The 19347-nt window shown below is 39.7% G+C and overlaps 1 protein-coding gene across 4 annotated transcripts in view; it reads left to right on the top strand.

Annotated features, from left to right (window-relative positions):
* The window catches only part of LOC121301949 (MAGUK p55 subfamily member 2-like), a 48392-nt gene that overhangs the window by 19944 nt on the left and 9101 nt on the right, over window positions 1-19347 (top strand). For 3 of the 4 annotated variants that reach the window (XM_041231686.1, XM_041231685.1, XM_041231682.1), the window contains 4 exons: window positions 11502-11620; window positions 15272-15427; window positions 15793-15948; window positions 18379-18606. In XM_041231686.1, the coding sequence (XP_041087620.1) occupies window positions 11504-11620; window positions 15272-15427; window positions 15793-15948; window positions 18379-18606 (657 nt within the window). In that variant the 5' untranslated portion in view covers window positions 11502-11503. The remainder of the gene's footprint in view (window positions 1-11501; window positions 11621-15271; window positions 15428-15792; window positions 15949-18378; window positions 18607-19347) is intronic. The other variant, XM_041231683.1, reaches the window with a different exon arrangement.

Genomic DNA, 19347 nt, shown 5'->3' with positions numbered 1-19347 from the left:
AAGTACACTGTAACACTGAATAGATGGGCTTTGTATCAGAAAACTGGTGACTGGCGGAAATCGCGTGTGACGGGTATGTGCAATAATTTGTTACATATATATGATGGGGGTTGCTTTTATTCTTAATACAAGGGCGGTAAAACGTGCATCTGTTATTGATTGTCACAATTGCAATTCACCCTTCATGCCAAGCCATTATTTAAAATAGAATCTTGTTTATAGAATGGATCTTGTTTATCTAGTTGCTGCTGCCATCTTGTCAAGTTAAAGCTCAGCACAGGTGACTGTATAAAACATGCCAATTTGTTAATTGAATTGTGTTTTTCATGTATTCATTTATTTTTACAGGGCAAACAAACCCCGGTTGATTTGTTTTCAACAACTTTAGCATGCCGCCTATTTAAATACCAATCATCACTGTGCTGGAGAACAGTAAAACACATTACTTTGTAAAAATAAATTACTCTACTTAATACAAATAACCAGGGGTGAAATTCTCAAAGTGGAGGTACTCATATGCACAGCCGGGTATAAACATTTATAAAACGGAGACAATTTGAGTGCCAGTGAATAAATTCTTTAAAAACTTATACATATTGGTACACAATTCATTTATAAATACAACATAAGCCTTAAAAAATAACAGATCAATTATAACCAATTCACCGTCTTTTCGAACGGCTATTTATACAGATTCTTAAATCAACTCATTTCGGCAATTGTAGCTCAACTCAAATACCAAACACTGAGTACCTGACATTTTTATGAAATCACATGACTTGAGCTGAGTATTTTGTTATCCCATGGAACAATACTACTCAGACAATCAACAAACCTATCTGCTCACTATTTAAAATGTAAATAACATTATGTGTGTGCCCAATGAGCTATTGATGTAAAACTTAGACTGTTGCATTTTCATTGTAAATCAATATATGTTGTTTGCAATCTGCCCGTTCCCTTATCCTCTGGGGCAACCTTGCAAATTAGATCTCACCCACAATCCTGTAACGGCTAAACTCAATAAAAATTATATTAGAAATCGGGGGAATTAAGGATATCTCTGCTTTCATAAAAAGGTACCAAGTGATTACGGTTATAAAATGAGATGAAAATTACTAAATTTGCCTTTTAAAAAAAAAAGCGACTATGTTGCAAATATAAACATCGATTGAAAGAAACGAGATCCTCGATTTTTCTCTCCATTGATTTTCATTTTTGAATAGCTTCCCTGAGCTACAGAGAAGCTTGAGGCTCACATTATAACCCTGTGCTGCTGCAGTTGCCTCAAGCAATCTCCTTAGTTCCCAGAGTGATGGAGTAGCAACAAATCTTCAGCAAGCATGTCTGCCTGCAGCTGAAACTACCTTTAGGGAGTGGAGACCAGTTGGAAAGCCAGAGAGTGCAGCAGTGGTAGAACAAACTTAACAGTTGCCAATGTCTTTTCCAACACAGTGCAGATGTGCCAGCCGAAGCTATTTCCCACCTCTCATTACTGTCTGATTCAGTCAGCAGTCCTCTTGAGCAGGGTTTCCCAATCCTGGTCCTGGGGACCCCTGTTGATCGTTGTGTACCAATACATCGGAATGCTCTACTTTCCTTTGGGACGAGATATGGGCAGGATGTAAACTTGCAAGACTAATGATTGTGCTTAATAATGTTTTTTTTTAAACAGTTCTTCAAAGCTTCACGAGTTCCAGCTAGTGCTGTATCCCCCAGGAGTTGAGATTAAGGGACACGCTCAGTCATTTGCCTCATCGGAGTTTTGGAGGAAAGTTACAGGAGGAAATTAGGCGAATGCACAAGCACTGAAATGGTTGGGCTTTGCAATGTGGATAAAATATTGATTCCGGGCCAGAGGTGAAAGGGGAACATACTGCCTGTTGAGGTGTTTATGTTGTCAGATAGTACCGTTCACATGTCTGGAGAAAAATGTCCAAGGGACTATTTTAATTTTGATTACTTAAATCAAATACATCTTCACAGTTGTTTTCAAGAGGGTTCATGAGTTCGTTCAGTGTTTCAAAGCATTGTTTATACTAAGAGAATATTTATAAACTAAAAACAGTTCTTAAATCCCTCCTTGGCGTGTTGCTATGAACAGGGAACACTGTCTTCAAACTGCAGCTCATTAGTATGTGCAGTTTTTATAGAACATTAGTTTTTCATCCAAATGAGGCTTTTTCAGACAAAAAAGACTGTCGCACTTATTTTTTTCTGCAGTCCTACAGTGAATTGAAGTGTGCCTCTTTATAGAAAACCCTTTCACGGTAAAACATTTTGAAAAGCAGTTTGAAGAACCACACTTGTTTCTGCGTTATGCTTATTTTATGATTTACCGTTCCTTATGCTCTACTGCAATTGGCTATACTTTTACCATGGTGTATCGCAGTATTTTGCTCGAAGGGTAATTAACACAAGTTGTGGTTGTGGTCTGTAGGGAAGGAAGTGAGGTTATATTGTTGTAGCGTGTTATTTTCAAAGTGAAAATAAAGCCCTGTTTATATCATTAAACTGCTCATTCCTGCTCCGTGATGATTCAGCAGGTGTTAAACTTCCATTTCTACTTCAACCCTTCTGGTTTGTTATTGAAATGTTTCACCAACTTGCATGTTGTTTCACCAACGTTGGTGCAAGATGGACCCAGGCTAGTCAAGACCTTGAAGGTCAGCAGTAAGATCTTAAAGTCAATTCTATATTTAACTGGTAACCAGTGCAGAGATGCTAAAACTGGAGTTATGTGGTCATGCTTTCTTTTTCTTGTTAAAACTCGAGCAGCAGAATTTTGAATGTATTGCAACCTATTAAGAATGGAAACACCCACAAACAAGGCATTACAGTAGACAATTCTTTACTAAATGAATCAGTTTCTCTATATCAGACATTGACATTAACTCCTAGATTGACATTAATACCTAGATTTTTAACTTCAGACGTAGGACTAATCTCAAGCCCATCAATGACCAAACTAAAACCAACTTTACGCAGCTGGTGTGGAGAACCAAATAGCACGACCTTTGTCTTGCTAAGATCTAATTGCAAAAAATTATGTTGCATCCAAGCTTTAATTTCAGTCAGGCAGTTATTAAGTACAGAAACAGCCAAAGCAGAATCAGGTTTAGTCTGCAAGTAGAGTTGCTAGTTGTCAGCGTAGCAATGAAAACTAATGCCACTATTTGACTAAGAGGCAGCATATAGATACTTAATAGTCCTGGGGCAGAGCCCTGAGGGACACTAGCAACCTATATCGGGCTTATATCTTTATATTTGATTATATCACCTACCAGCCCTGACCTCTACCCCTGTGCTCACTACAATATTTTTTTCTTAATGAATGCTGGATTGCTGTTATTTTGCTAAGGATCGCTCATTGAGACGCTCTTAGTGATAATATGGGGTCGGTATTTCCAATTTCATTATTACATGGGTAACATTTCTTCAATGTGATGTGACAGTTTATTTATAGCCTGCTTGAAAGCTAGCGCTCTGATACACCTATTGAATTTAAAACAATCTGCGTGATGCTTTTGTTTCTGTTCAGTAATGGTCAATAATAAAAAAAAGATTCATTTTGATTAGGAGCTTTATTACTGTTTCGCATTTCATGAATTAAAATTCCAGATTAAAACACTGGGCTGAATGTCTATCTTTACTGTAAAGCCTGTTTTTTTTTTCATCTTTTTCATCAGTTAAATCATTGTCTCATGTTAAGAAAACTGTTAAGGAATAGATTTGTTTCTTTTGTTTTGTCTTTTATAGCAACAAAAAAAATACAAGATACACAATCTTTTGTCACGTTTTCAACCAAGATGCACACTCTCACTTTAAGTACATTTATTAGCATCACTTTGTAACTGCAGTTTAACACCAAAAAAGCATTTAAAAAAACACTGCAACAGCAGTTTAACAGTAGCCTGTAATAGAATAATAGGTTTCTTCTTCATGACAGCCTCACTTCACACACACACACTGAAGACTGCCCAGAACAAGCATTTTTGCTTGTTAAATACCTGCCTGCTAATGGCAGGCAGGTGATATCCATTATCATTTGGAGTGAGATGAATCCCATCCTGGCTCCCTCTTGTGGCATTCTGGGAAATGTAGTCTTTTAGAACCCCTCCTGTGCCACTATATATATATATATATATATATATATATATACATACATACATACACTTAATGTGTAAATAAATGTTGAGACTACTTAGTATTGTTGCTTCCAAAACATCAGCATACCATTACTTTACTGCAGTCAAAACAGTCTCACAGTATTACTTGGGGTGACAGTGACTTTTCGTGTCTATCTTCACACATTCTTATTGTCGTCTTACAACATTGTACTTAAATAGCACCTCTCAAAAGCAGCACCTCTCGAAGCAATGAATGATTTTTAGCAGAGCAAAGATGATTGAAAAATAATCTTTTTTTTTTTTTTTTTTTTTTTTTTTTTAAATGAATAAGAAACATTTGAGATACGAGTCCTCTACTTCAAATCAATTCATAACCTTAAGGCAATGTACCAAGAAATGTCTGCCGTAAAAGATATGTTTTTAAATGAGATTTAAAAATAGGGACAGACTCTGCTTGTCTGATCAAAGGTGGTAAGGGATTCCAATGGCTAGGGCTGAGATAAGAGAATGAGCTTTCACTTTTATAGGTTAGGAGCAGGAGCTTAAAATCAGCTCTAAATCATACTAGAAGCCAGTGCAAAGAGGCCACTGCCAGAGTGATCGTTTTTCCTAGAAAGAGTTAACACTCTTGCAACGGATACGAAACTATGCTGTCCCCAAAGTACAGTTTTAGTCTGAAGTTCAGACAAAGCAGTTTGAGGGTTATTTGTTATGATTCTCCCAGTCACAAAGCTTGTATTGCGCTGAGCGATGCCTTGCTTATGGAGATTTACTTTTCAAATTCGGAAATCAGTCAGCTGTATGAGCTAAAGTCTTCCACTGAAATATTTGCCATCAATCTTCAGGAATAGATTCACTATATAATTGGGATTTTTCTTTACAGACTCAATCCCAGGGTGTCTGGTGCTCTACACTTCTCCAGAGCTTAGGGGTTTAGCTAGTCTTTCGTTGTTTTGTTTTGCTATTGCAATTTTATATGTGTGAAGCGCAGGGAATAAAGCCAAATAAATTGTGTTGTTAAGTTTCATTAAGGAAAAGATTGATATACAGAGGCACGTTGGCCCACATCAGATCTCAATTTAGGGATTGTAAAAGTAGACACCTCATTTGGTCTTAGTGCATAGGTAGTGTTACATGTCTGTACCGAGATGTAAGGTAGCTTGGAGCATTTCCAGTGTACACCTTATAAACTAAGCACAAAAATGGGAATAGGTAGGCCAAGGGGTAGGGAGAGATGGGAGGATGCAGAATTGAATACAGGAGGAGGGCACAGTCTAGGAAACAGGAGTAATACTGAGTGAAAGCAAGGTAAAGCACAGGCAATGAAGGGAAACTAGATGAGCATGGGAAAGCTTTGTAAAGAAATACTGGTAGTATGAGAATGAGATTACAACAGAAAACAGGAGTCTAGTGAATCTAGTTTGGCGTTACTATACTAACTTCAGTAAGATCAAACATTTCAATTTTTGTTTTAAAGCTTCATCCACACAGGATGCCAGCGAAGTTGCCAAATGTCAGTCCACACAAGACGATCTAAAAGACTGGAAATAAGTACATGACCCCGCCCGTACATTCCTATTGGGCACGCTAGAGATGGGCTGTCCCATTACAAAACAGGTCTTGTTTTGATAAAAGGTTACCACCTGGCAGCTCCGTTGTAAAATAAAGGTTGGAGTTGTAATTTATTATTATTATTATTATTATTATTATTATTATTATTATTATTATTATTATTATTATTATTATTGTTGTTGTTAAGCACTACATATTAACCATCTGTATTATTATTATTATTATTATTAATAATAATAAAATCTGTGTTATTATGACCAGGTCACCACTTACCTTGTATTTTTATTTACTTTTATTTAGTTTTTCCTTTTAAAACAGTCCGGTGAACTTGACAGAACATGCTTTATAAATTTGCCTCAATCTTCTAAACTCTGTATGATCTTGTTAACGTTGGGATGTGTCACATAGAATACAATCATGTTGATGGCTTTGTTTTACAATGTATAAAACAGTAGGACCCCGATAATATTTGTGTTTGTTTGGTGAATCTACACAAAACTTTGCTTCATGCGTATGTAAAGACCTTGTTCTTGTCACAGATTTGTGCCACAGAAAACTTTAGTGAACAAAACGTTATTTATCATAAAAACAAACAAACCCCAAAAAAAGCCATAGCTTAAAATTAGGTCACATGTTCAAGTTGTGTGAATGTGGGACCATTTTTAAAAGCCAACAAAAGTGCACATTTTTTCATTTAAATGCTGTATATGCACACTACATGTATGCTCCGGTTTATTTTTGCTTATTAATAAACCTATTTTTATGCAACTTGCATAATCAGAAATAAAATGTCTCAGAGCTGCTAAATGCACCACCTCCAAGCCACCCAGGCATTGTCTTTCTTCTGGATGTCTTTGTAGTCGTTCAAGTTACAATCATATAACAATGGATACTGCTGCACCTCATAAATTCCTCATAAAAAGTGTTCAAGCTCCTGAAAAAAACCTGAATCAGACACGAGTTGCCGAGCAATTTGGTGTTTTCTATTCTGGCAAGTTGCTTCACCATTCTGTTAAATAATTTTGTGCATGTCTTGAATATTGCTCCTGTACTTGTATTCATAATTAATCTAGAACTGCTGCTGCTGCATTTTTTCCAGGTGCACTCCACTCATAACAGACTACCAGGGACAATGGAAATCAGTACTTTATAAATGTAGTACACAGTAAACACAATTTGAAATGCTGTATGGCACTGCAGACATAAGTACCATAAATACAAAGAATACAAGAAAGCTTTACTGCCAAAGAACCGGAGCTGCTTATTTATACACAACCCACCCCTGTGGGTCGTACAATGTAATAATTAGTAAGTTTTTATTTTCGCTAATGCAATTAAAATTGTATATAATATGTTTAAACTGTACAACGCATGTGCCAACGAAAACATAGAATAAAAAACAGCAACTGCAACTGTCATTTACTGTCCCGGGTGTGCGTTATCTGCGAAAACTATCTGCATGCACACCAGGAAAACTATACCTCACAGTACTGTATGTATGAAACTATGTATTAAACCTAAAACATCTGCCTGTGGGTATTAGATAAACATTGTAAACAGCTGCGTTTTATGCAGAGTAATATCCCCATTGAATCCCATGGTGTTTGGCAGGGACATGCCCCTCAATACTTTGCAAACAGAACTCCGTTCTAACAGGATATGCTGTAAGTGGAGTGCACCTGTAGTTCGATCTCACCCGATCCACAGTGGAAATCAACGAAGATCGGGCGATCAGAGGAGGAAGTCCCAGCAGGTGTTTGCAGTCTTTGTGTATTGGCACATTTGCAGCAGCATTATTTAATCAGTTAATGTTTTCTATTCAGTGTTTACAGCGGTGTTTATAGACTATTTTTACTTCAACACTGACAACAAAATATAGGTACATGCAACCCTAAAACCCTTTCATATGAGCTTTGTCCTACCAAGCCAGCTTACTCTGGGACATGCTGCTAGAACAGGAAACAGCAAGCTCCTGTGAGAGAGATGTGGAATCTTTTTAAAGACTCCTTTAGTTTAATTTTAGTTTTTTTATTTGTACCTGGCCAGGTTTACTGCAGTTCATTCAGCTGCTGGTGTTACATATCTAGCAGCACTTTGTGTGGCGAGTGCCACAATGTAATGGTATCCCAGTGGTATTTTTACTAAACTATACAAAGGTTTTTCATTGGTGAACTAAATGTGCAGAAAACCCTGCTGTGACCAGCATCCTTACAACACCACCAGGTCTATGAATTATGTATACTTTTAGATGCTGTACTGCACAAGACTTTCATTCCTGCCCTGATCAGTGCTGGCACCTTATCGTCAGTCCACCTGAGTCTACGCTGTGCTGTTGAGTTGACTCCCGTGGTTACTTATCAGCTGCTTGCCTCTGAAGTTGGGGTAGGCAGACCAGTCTGCAATTCCTTTTCTTTCTCCTCAGCTCAGATCTACCACACGCCAGAGAGACGAGCAAACAGAAATCCACTGGGGACGATAATTAACTCGCTGGGATTTTTATCCTGGGTTTTGTATCACCTTTGAGGTGAGAAAAGTTTAGATAGACTTCCAGACAACTGAGTCTTTACAGGGGATAATTTAAAAGTGTTGTTCCTCAAGTTTTCAAATCCATCTTCTCACCTTTGATTGGCTTTTGGGACCATTTTCACGGCCCCCGGTCTTGTCAAAGACTTTGTCTCGTTAGCTCGATGGTCATGCTTTCATTTAAGGGTGATTCTTATGTGCTGTATTAACTGTTAACAACCAACATGTTAACCCCATTTGTGATAGATTAAATAGAATAAAGTTGTTACTGTAGTAATGTTTAGCAAATGAGAAGATGTTTTAATTGATACCTTTTTTATTAGTTAAGATCGTTTATATTAACTAACATATGTATCTAAACATGTTAGTAAGCTTAACCATTGTGATTCTTATATTGAATATATAAGTAACTCAAGCAGACAAAAATTTTGACTGTGTTATAGCAGTGCATATTCCTGTACAGTAAAACCAACACCAAACACCAAACTTACAAAAAGAGCGAGCAACCGATCACTGCCTATCTGGTACTGATATAGTCCCACAGTAACGTTTTACCAGTGTGTATTTGAAAATATGAAAATGTGGTGCTGTTCCCAATTGTTCCTCCACTGGAAGTAATTCAGAGAGTCAGATCTATATGGGCAAACACACTGTGACGAGAAATTGCCCGTAAGGGCATTACACAGTCCAACCTCAACCTGCTCATTGGCTGAAAGGCATTGTTTTCTAAAGTCCAGCGGGAGTGATTGCATGTGGTTGAAATCCTGAATATTGTAACAAAGTGAAAGCCGGAGTCTTTGAAGAGAACTTGATCAATAAGAAGGAGGCTCGATGTAATCATATCTCCGTTCCCAGCCCCCACGGTCAAAGCCAGCAAACCCTGTGATGCTGGTTGTCTCCATGGCAACCATCTCCATTACCATCATGTGGAAGAGCTTAATTAATGAGTGATGAAACAGCTTCTAATGAGGTGTTTGAGCTACCTCAGCTCCAACCTTGTGTGGAGAAAGTAATCCTATCGTGGCCACTCCAATTCGTAGTTGTCCTTTGAATTGCTTATTATTTACATGGTGTTTGCAGGCATTACAAGTGGCTCTGGGTACTGTTCTTTCCAGTTTTCTATGATCATTTTAGCTACTGTGTTGAGGTGTTTTTCTCTAAATCTGCCTTTCAAATCACCTACTATATATAGATATACATATACATATAAACACACAGAGAGTAGGTGGGTTTGGCAGTGTAGCAAGCTTACAAGTCACATGATTTGAACACATTGCATCTGTAATGCTGTTAGTTCTGGTGTTTAGGATTTTCAAAGGCAGATTTAGAGAAAAAAAACAAAACACCATCAAACAGTAAAGAAAATGCAACGAAAGAAAAAAGCAATTCAAATTACAGTTGAAGCTAGTGCGCTTTTAATATAGTGCATTTGGCAAAGCCCTCATTAAATGTTTTTTTAGAAGTGGTAGCTGTTACACTGCTGTGGTTTGAATAGCCAGACTCCCATCCCAGGCCTCGAGATGTAAAAGCGTGTGCCGTCTAGCCTCCTGACCCTCAGAGGTTTTGACAGTGGCGGTTAGTTAGTTGAAAAGAGTGCCCTGCACTCATCACATTCGGCTCCCTGGACTGTCAGGCTGCCTTGCGTTGCCCGAGTAGACGCTACGCAGGGAAGCTGTGCATTGAAATTAATAAACTTCTTGGTAATTTGTCCTATCTAGCCAGGTTGTTCCCATAATTCGCTACAGTGTCTTCAATGAAGATGTTGCAAGCCCTCACCCTTGTTTTTCTTCAGTAGCTGGCTATTGCTCCTTTACTAAACTGGGTATATCTCCCATATTTTTGTATACTTTGTCCTGCTATTAAAGGTATCACTGATTTCTTTTAAACATCTCTCTGTTTTCTAATCCTCTTACATTAAAACCATTGCTGTCCAGTATGTTTTGTGCAAGTTTCAGTGTTAGGATGAAGGCATGCACCAAAAAGTTTTACAGGTTTCATCCTTTTTTTTTTTAAACCTTAATTGTTTCAATATTTCCACATGTCCTGGGGCACTAATCGACTTGAGGATTGCTACTGTAATACTGTAATCTGTAAGGAATGTCAATAAGTTGATACACAGATGGGTAAGAGGGGTTCTTTGGCATTGTGGACCCATGCAAGGGTTCTGCATCAGCTCAGGTGTAAAAAGGCCGGTAAGGTGGCTGAGATGTGTAACATATCATTTTAAGCATCGGCTTAAAACAAATATTCATTTGAAAAGAACAAACAGTATAAAAATTTCAGATCCAGGAATGGGGAGGCCATTACACTAACAGTATTCAAATCTTCTTTCTTTTGTTGGCCCTGTGATATGATTACAACTGGTAATGTAATACTAATGAGTTTAGTCCCCAGTAGGTGGCTAGGACTAGTGCTGTTGTAATGTATTGCTGTCCCAGTGCAAGACTGGACATGATTGCCTCGCACACAATCCTGTTCTTTAGAACTACCTTTCTGAGTTTGTTATAGGCAATTCTTTCTGGAAGTGCAGAGAATGTTGCCAAAAGAATTATAACCCCACTTTATACCACAAGCGTGGGTATATTTAATACGGGATACATTTGAGTTATTCCACTTAAGTGGAATAGCATGCTTACGGGAACTAATTTCGAGTGTGTCTTTGCTAAATTCCAATCGAGTGGTGTGCTGCTGAAATTGACAGACTGAACTTAAGGTTCTCTCTAAAAAGAATGCTGTGAAGAGGCCATAAACAGGGTCAGCCGGGTAAAATAATTCCTGAATTAACTGATTTAATATAAAAAAAATGACAAATTGTATTGCAATGTATTTTAAAATACATACTTGTGGTGTAAACAGAATATTGAATGAATGTTCGCGGCGTGCAGTTTGTTTTCGCCTGTGGTGGCTCGTGGCGAATAAAAACTGTGTACAGTAGCCTCCGCATATAGGAACACCTCCTAAGAGAACACTTTTCCTAAGGGAATTGGTGAAACATTTACCCATTGGAAATGCTCTGGCTAAAGGAACAGGGACTTCGCTTGAAAGAACACCTCCTTGACACCGATAGCGATTCAGATATAGTACTGTTTTGTAACCTGATAGCTCATCACCATCATCAAACTTAAAATAAATGGTTTATTCAGTCTTTTCAGTGATTTGAGCGACACTGATTGGTTTAGTAAATGTTTTACCCCACCTACTGGAGGTAGAACAAATTACATATTGCCTGTTTGAGACCCACAAGTAACTGTGACTGCTGTTCTTTTGCCTCCCCAGCAATGCAACAAGTCCTGGATACCCTGAGTGACACCACAAACTCCACGGGAGCCAATGATTTGGACCTCATCTTCCTGAAGGGGATCATGGAGAGCCCAATAGTAAGATCTCTGACGAAGGTACACTTAGCAGCGGGTCGAACTGGGTTTGAGTTCAGTCCATTTGAAAGGGCAGCATTACTGTCAGTGAAGGAATCCCAGAGGATCCAGAGACATGTTTAACGTATGGACCTGAGCTCAAACGCATTCCCAATGCAAGAGGAAAAATTGTGTTCATGTAGCTTCATTTGAAGGAGGTTTAAATTCCAGGACTCTGCAGTCCTATCTATTATTGCACGGTGCCTCTTTTCACAGTCTACAATGTGTGTTTATAATAGACGCTATAGAAATCAGCTGTCAAAGAAGACACTGTGCCTATTCTTTGAAAGGTCAGTCATGGGCTTCTCTGGAAAAGTTGTGATGAGCTGTGTAGTGGCTTTGTGACTACAGTTATAGACTCCAATAAACTCACAGAAATGTGGTCCTATGTGACCCCAGTGCTGTTTAGGTATCTTTTTAAAGCATTTGCTCTGAAATGCTTTATTAATAATACATAGTATCCTTTTTTAGCATCTTCAGTGTAGGTTTTATGCATTTATCCCAGGTATGGGAGTTGGTTCTGTTGGGTTTTGGTATGTGAATGCACAGTACAAAAAAATCCCTCAAACTGCTATACACCACGCTTCAGCGTTCATTCATCCCTAGACCTCATTTATAAAAAACCCTTCCCAGAATCTGTCAGCCAAATAAAGCTTGGCACTTCAAATGTAGGTATCTCCTATACAGCGCTGCCAGTACACATATATAACACAGTAAATTATTTATGGAGTAACTATTTGGCCCTGTGTTTAAATAATATAGAAGGAAGCACAATGAAAACAGTCTTACTGTAAGCCTGAGCCAGTATAGCTGCTCACAGGAATTCAGAGACCAGGTAAAGTTAACTGGAGTCAACTGAACTTTTGACCGCTGCTTAAAGAACTAGGCTGGATGGGATAACCAGTGCAGCTTAATCTGCTGACATAAAAGGTTCAATCCGCAGCTGCTCTACCTATCTAATTCACGGTAGATTGTTGGTGTATTATTTCTACTATTGTAACAGACAGTTTTTAAAAAATGACTTCACAATTCACATTAGAATGTTTTTTAGAGCAATTTATCTCTCCAGCGTATTGCTTGCTGAGTTTTCACAGCGCTCGAGTAGTTTGCACTCCTGATACTAAAAACCAACCACTGCTTTGAGACATCTAAGAGCAAGGCTCTTGCAGAATGGATGAATAAAAAGCCATTAATGCAAAACATAATTGGGATTGCAATCTTTTTACCCCACAAGGCAGCCGGTTTGATTTTTTTATATATCTCCAGTCTCAGTACAGCCTGCACAGTTAACTATCGGAAGCATGAAAAGATTTTTATCGCCTACCGGCGGCTCAGCTTCAAAGCCGTCATGTGGTTTTTGAACAACAGCAACCAGGGCTGAGACGATTCAGGCAGTTATCTGGGCACACACAAGGAGCCAGACAGACTGCAGCGCGAAGACCGTCTTGTGTTTGTTTTTGTTTGAGGCTGCAGATTCAGATTCGAGCTTTTGAAAGCGAGTGTGACCTGTAGGTATTCTGTGCGTTTGTGAGGGATGAGGAGAATGGAGGCTGTCAGGTCCATCACATCAATCGCTAATTTAGAGCAGATATCACAGTATTAATGGCCCTTGGATTGTTCCAGCTGGCTCTTAAGTTTAGTTACAAAATAAAGGGGTACAAACGTTGTAGTATGGGCAAGCCGAATGTCTGACTATATCATGGCTTACGGTAAATGCCTAAAGGCTGCAAAAGGCTTTTTGCAGGTACATTTATCATTAATTAGTAAAACTCATATATTGAGCTACAGTACGTGGTATAGTGCCAGTCTGTCTGGGTTTGTTTTCAGCTCCAGTGAGTTTGGAGATCTCTGTTTAATTTCTGAGAGATGCCACAAAGCCACGCCACAATTCAGCACTACCGGCTGTCCCAGCTTGAGAAGACCCAAGACAGAGGGATGATTAGGTCAGGACTGAGCTGGTTCCAGTCATGAGGAAATATCTTATTATTAACTGGCTTGCTGTTCATACCTTCTTGTCGGCGTTATTGTTAAAAGCATCTAATCAGTGATGATGTTCCTGTCTGGCTCCTGTTGGCCAGTAAGCAGGTGGCAGGGATTTGACAACTGAATCATGCATTGCAAATTGGAATGGAGATACAGGAAAGTGGAAAATGAATTTGCTTGGTGCTTGCTGCTGGGCTGCTCAGGGCCCTGTTCTGCCTGGGCAGAGAAGCATCTGGTGCTTAAGCCCTGTTGAGAATTTAGCTGCTGCCTTCAGTCTCTGTTGCGTCAGCCTGGAACACTGCCTGGCCTTGGATGGGTAAAGAAAGTTATTCTGCCATAAAAGATCTAATGGGTCTTGTATGACATTTATCAGGGTTGTTCCTATTCTGTCTAATGGTTTATTAACTTGGGATGATGGGGCAGTTTACAATTGCTGTACATGTGATGTCTCTGTTTGCTACGTAAAATTCTTAACTTACAATATGCGCTAGGAATGTGAAGCAATGGAGACACTTGTAAGGATGTACATGTACTCAGTGATGTAGTGCTATATTTAGAAGTGAGGAGTCACTATTATCTATCCTTATCGACCCCCCCCCTCCCGTCCCGGATAAACACTATAAATATAAACACCAAAATTGAGTTCCCATTGAAATGAAGTGACAATAAGGCAGGAGTATATGAGAAATAAACAGAAACTTATTTACACAGAATCCACACACATGGGGCTTCCAAGGGTGCCCATAGACATAAAAACAAAAGCAATACTTTTGGTTGCTTCGGTACAATACGGTGAACTGGAATTTCCAGGAGTGTTTACCATAAACAAAAGAGAGAAGGCATCACTGCGGTCTGCTGCAAAATGCACAATACCCCCCCCCAAAAAAAAGAAACCCTAACAAAAACAACGATTGGCGCAATATTCCTATGGAGAGTCTGGCGCACAAAGCTATAAACACTTACTGGCTCCCCCTCCAACTTCACAAACGCTTCATCTGATTTACTTCATTCTTGTAAGCCTACTACATTTGGATTATACATGTGTACATCTATCTCCATATATTAATAGGAGTAAAATAGTTCAATATTCTACATGGGAAGTACGGTGGTCTCCCTGCCCCAGAAGTGCCGACCCTGCAGGACTGCACCCCTGCATGTACTGCATACATGTACTATAAGTCTTTAGTCTAATACTTACATTTTAAACTCCTATAGTCTTGAAATTTTAACTCAGCATTTTCTATCTGAGAGATTTAAAAGCAGGCCTCCAGAAAAGTTAAATACTGATGCTCATAAAACATGTCATATGTAATTGAAAGATTGGTTTCATCTGGACATTGCTACCACTGCCTACAACTTATAGGTGAAAGTGGTAATACCCTTATACAAGTTTACCCATTAAAAGTATAACAAAGGATAATAAAGCATAGGTAAGCATAGTAAGGAATGGGTATGGTAAAGCATATTAGTAAACATGGCAAAACAGGGTAAACTATGCTAAATGCAGAGCATTGGAATTTTTGTACCCTGGCTTTACCAGTGAATTGCAGGTAAACGTGTACAAACAGAACACTTACACGCCTCTTGGCATTCATTTAAAGCGTCTCCTTGTTGATTTAAACCAGGTTTCTGTGTTTTCCTGGCCCCCAGGCCCATGAGAAGCTGGAGGAGACGAAGCTGGAAGCAGCGGTGCGAGACAACAATCTGGAGCTGGTCCAGGAAATCTTGCAGGACATCTCCCCGCTGGTGGGAAAGAACACCTCTGCCTCGGAGCTGGCACGCATCCTGAAGGAACCGCACTTCCAGGTACAGCTGCTCAAACCCACTCAGCCATCGCTCCTTTAATATCCAGCTGTGGCTTATCCCAACGGGGTATAGGCTGACAAACTGCTTGTGCCTTAGCAATTACATTGCAGAGGGCACCATCAGAAACGATTGTTTTACCTTTATCTATTTACAGCATTGAAAAATCACAGCATCAGTACTTCTAGTCAACCAAATAGTTCTTAAATAATGAATCCAAGAACTTAATAGATAGTTGGTATAGCCTGCAATAAATCTGTTTAGGGTTTGTTTCGTTTTATTATCAGGGTCATCACAGGTTATATCATATGGTGACCTAAGTGTATTGTCACGCTTCTGGTTCATATACTTGTGTGTTTTATTGACAGTCTCTCTTGGAAACTCACGACACTGTGGCCTCTAAAAACTTCGAGACCCCGCCCCCTAGCCCCTGTGCCTTCTTGGACACAGCCCTCAACAACCAGCCCGTCCCACCTGACGCGGTGCGCATGGTGGGCATTCGCAAAGTGGCCGGGGAGCACCTGGTAAGGGCATTCTCTACTAACTGAACTTTTAAACCATAGCCCAACCCATTAAAGATACAACCCATTAGAGATACAATCGATATTCTCTGAATGTTCATTACCTTAGCTGTTATGTGTGTTCCGTATTCTCTGTTGATGTTTTGACAGATCCTTATTTACCAGGATTACAAACGAAAATTCTGATCCCTCAGAGTGTTGAGGTTACTGTTATTAAATGCAAGATAGGCGTATAAAAATGACAGACATTTTTAATACCCACTGACTGTAGACTACAGCAAGTAAGCTTGGTAAATAGTGACCCAAGCAAAAAGAGCAATAGAAAATTATACAAAAAAAAAATAAAACACATTATAGGGTATTAAACAAATAAGCATTGAAATCTTCAGAAAACGTACAGCAGACGGCATAAAACATTCCTTTAAGATCTTTTCACAGGGAATCCTGGAAGACAAACAGCTCCAGTTTTCCTTGAGCAACATATTCTCACCATTAAACCGATATTCTCCCACAGTGTTTACAAACTGTCAGCCCTCCTTTAGACGCAGCTGCAGTTTGCTTGCCTGTGTGCCTGACACTGTGCCAGGGACACAGGGGAGACTGTGCCATCTGCCTCGGAATAGAGACCTGGCAGAGAGGGAGCCAGCAGGCAGCCACAGCCTGGCAGTGAAGACAGGAACAGGGCAGAGTGCAGAGAGAAAAACATCACTCTGCCACTGTCCATAAAATAAATAAAAAAAGCCTCTCTCAAGAATGCCATTCACATTTTCTCTGTGCTAAAAATGCTGTCGGTTAATTTTGATTTGAACGTGTGAACTTTTGGAGGGCTAGGGATTTGTATTGAAATTACTTGCGGTGGCAGCAATACCCAAAGTTGATTAGTGACTATAAGTCAGTGTGACGCAACAGTGCTGTTGACCATTTTAATACTGGATTAGCCTGCAAGTGTAAAGTGTGTATTTAGCAATACTTAGAGACCAGTAAATGCCAATGGGTGTTTATCAATATCTTTAACAGTATATGTTCTTATAGCATATGGGGTTAGTTGTTGGTTGTTGGTGTGAAATCTCTTAATGGTACTATTGAAGCTAAACATACAGTACAGTGTTGGTCTGACACTACTGACGGGGTCATACAAAATCAGAGGCACTTGTCCACGCACGCCCCACACTGAAGTTTTTATAATTTATGTTGAGATTATTATATGTTGTTTATTTAAATACAAAACTGTAGTTTTTTTTACTCAATAAGATATTAGTACATACCTGAGGTTCTAAATTTGCAGGACCTGTGTTTTTTTTGAAGTGCTGTGACAACTACATACAGAAATATAAGTCCTCTCTTTCATGAAAATGCTCTGATTGGCTTTTTTTTTTTTTTTTTTTTTTTTTTTTTACACATCATCGTGTGCATCTGATTTTAAATGTAGTTTGCCAATCTTCCTGTGACCACTGGCATCACGTTTCTGCAAAATGTCTGTTCTGGAGAGATCAATCTCATCTCTGACAGCGCAGCAAGACCACAAAGCCCATCTTCATTCAGCTCGTTATTCTCTGGAGTAGAAAGAAGGCAGTTAATCAGCCCATTTAACTCTTTAATACAAATACATCTGTCAAAAATAAAACACAACAGATAGAAACCCTGGATATAATTTAAATACCGACATGAAATTGAAATACAGGCAGTGCTAAACACATCAATCAAAGCAACCATCTATACACACTACCTGCCACTCACAAAAGCAGAGAAGTGGAGGCTATACAAAGACACCACATTAGTAAATAGACACAATTTAAGCCTCCAGTATGTCGAGCTACAAACTGCTTCACTCAACATGAAACAACCATTTATACACCTGATTTGCACAGTGTATCGGCCTATTCACAGAGCCCAATGCTTGGGTCTCGGCTCAGCTGTGGTGACACCACAGAGTGCCCTACATGTAAAAGTCACTCATACTCTTGGCTGTTTCAAAGCCATTCGAATACGTTTAACTCACAGCTCTGGTGTATGAAGTGAGCCATATGGTGGCGCTGTAGACTGCAGTGACAGTAAAAGATGTTGAAGAACACAGAGACTAGACATCAGTGGGACTTTTAATGCATGCACACAGCGAAGGATAAAATGCATTTTATTTTGCTGCAAGCAAAGTGTAAAAGAGCTTACATAAATGAATTATTAGTATGAGGTCCGTGCCTCGGGTGCCTCATAGCTGGCTATACCTTGCTGTTGCAGGTGGGAATAGGTCAATTATCGCTAGCTGTAGGCAGAGGAAAGATAAAGGCTTCAGTAAAGTTAGATAGATCAGGTCAACAGGTGAGCAAACATTTTTTAATTGAATCCTCTTGGATATTGCCATGTAACTAAACATGCAGTCATATCTGGGTTATAAGAAGCCACTACTGTATAAGCTCCCCCTGTCTGTGGTTCCAGGGAGTGACATTCCGCGTGGAGAGCAGCGAGCTGGTGATCGCCCGCATCCTGCACGGAGGAATGATCGACCAGCAGGCTCTGCTGCACGTGGGTGATATCATCAAGGAGGTGAACGGGAAGGAGGTGGGCAACGACCCCAAGGTGCTGCAGGAGATGCTGAAGGAGGCCAGTGGCAGCGTGGTGCTCAAGATCCTGCCCAGCTACCAGGAGCCTCACCCCCCACGCCAGGTACCAGCTCACAATGCTTTACAGCACCTCACACTATCAAGAGGGTGTAGCCAGGACATCACAGCATTGATTTAACAGGCGTCTGCAAGGTGACTAGACTGGTCAGGAGGGAAAACTTGATCAACTTCAAATACTTACAACTGGTTTGAATCTTTGACTTCAAATCGTAAAACATACACCTGAGTTATCGTAGACCCTGATTAGTTTTAGGGGTAAAGTTTGTTTGTTTAATCCAGCTTTTGAGTTCTGCTGCGTTCCAAGCATATAGTGTTGCAACCCGGGTGACCACACCCCCAGTTGAAATTTAAGATCTTGAAAACTATGGGTCTCTGGTCGCTTAATGAAGGCAAGCAAGTGTAAAATTCATTTTCATGACAGCTTGCCGGACTGCAGTATATGAACTGGCTTTGACCGGCTTTGAGAAGCTTTGATCAAGCCCGTTGTTCCTCTGGGCTTGTTTTCTCAGACACTCCTTCAGCTTTCCCTGTGCCCTGCAGATCAGGTGAAGCCTCAGTGTGGCTTCCCTCATGTCCAGCTGAGACCTTCAGTGCTGCCTGAGCAAGTGGAATAATTTAATGACATTCCCCAGGCTGCAATTGCAAGGGAGCGGGTGTCAGGCAATTTATAAAAACGTACCCTTATTGGGCTGCCACATTATTTAACAGTATTGTAACCTATCTGTGCTTACTGTGCATGCCTACGCTTAACCATGCTTTCTAAGGGGTTTAGCGATTACTAAAA

This window comes from Polyodon spathula, chromosome 28, assembly GCF_017654505.1.
Source record: "Polyodon spathula isolate WHYD16114869_AA chromosome 28, ASM1765450v1, whole genome shotgun sequence".
NCBI classification, from domain to species: Eukaryota; Metazoa; Chordata; class Actinopteri; order Acipenseriformes; family Polyodontidae; genus Polyodon; species Polyodon spathula.
Note: the sequence above shows the minus strand (reverse complement) of the source record. Positions and strands in the feature narration are given on the sequence as shown.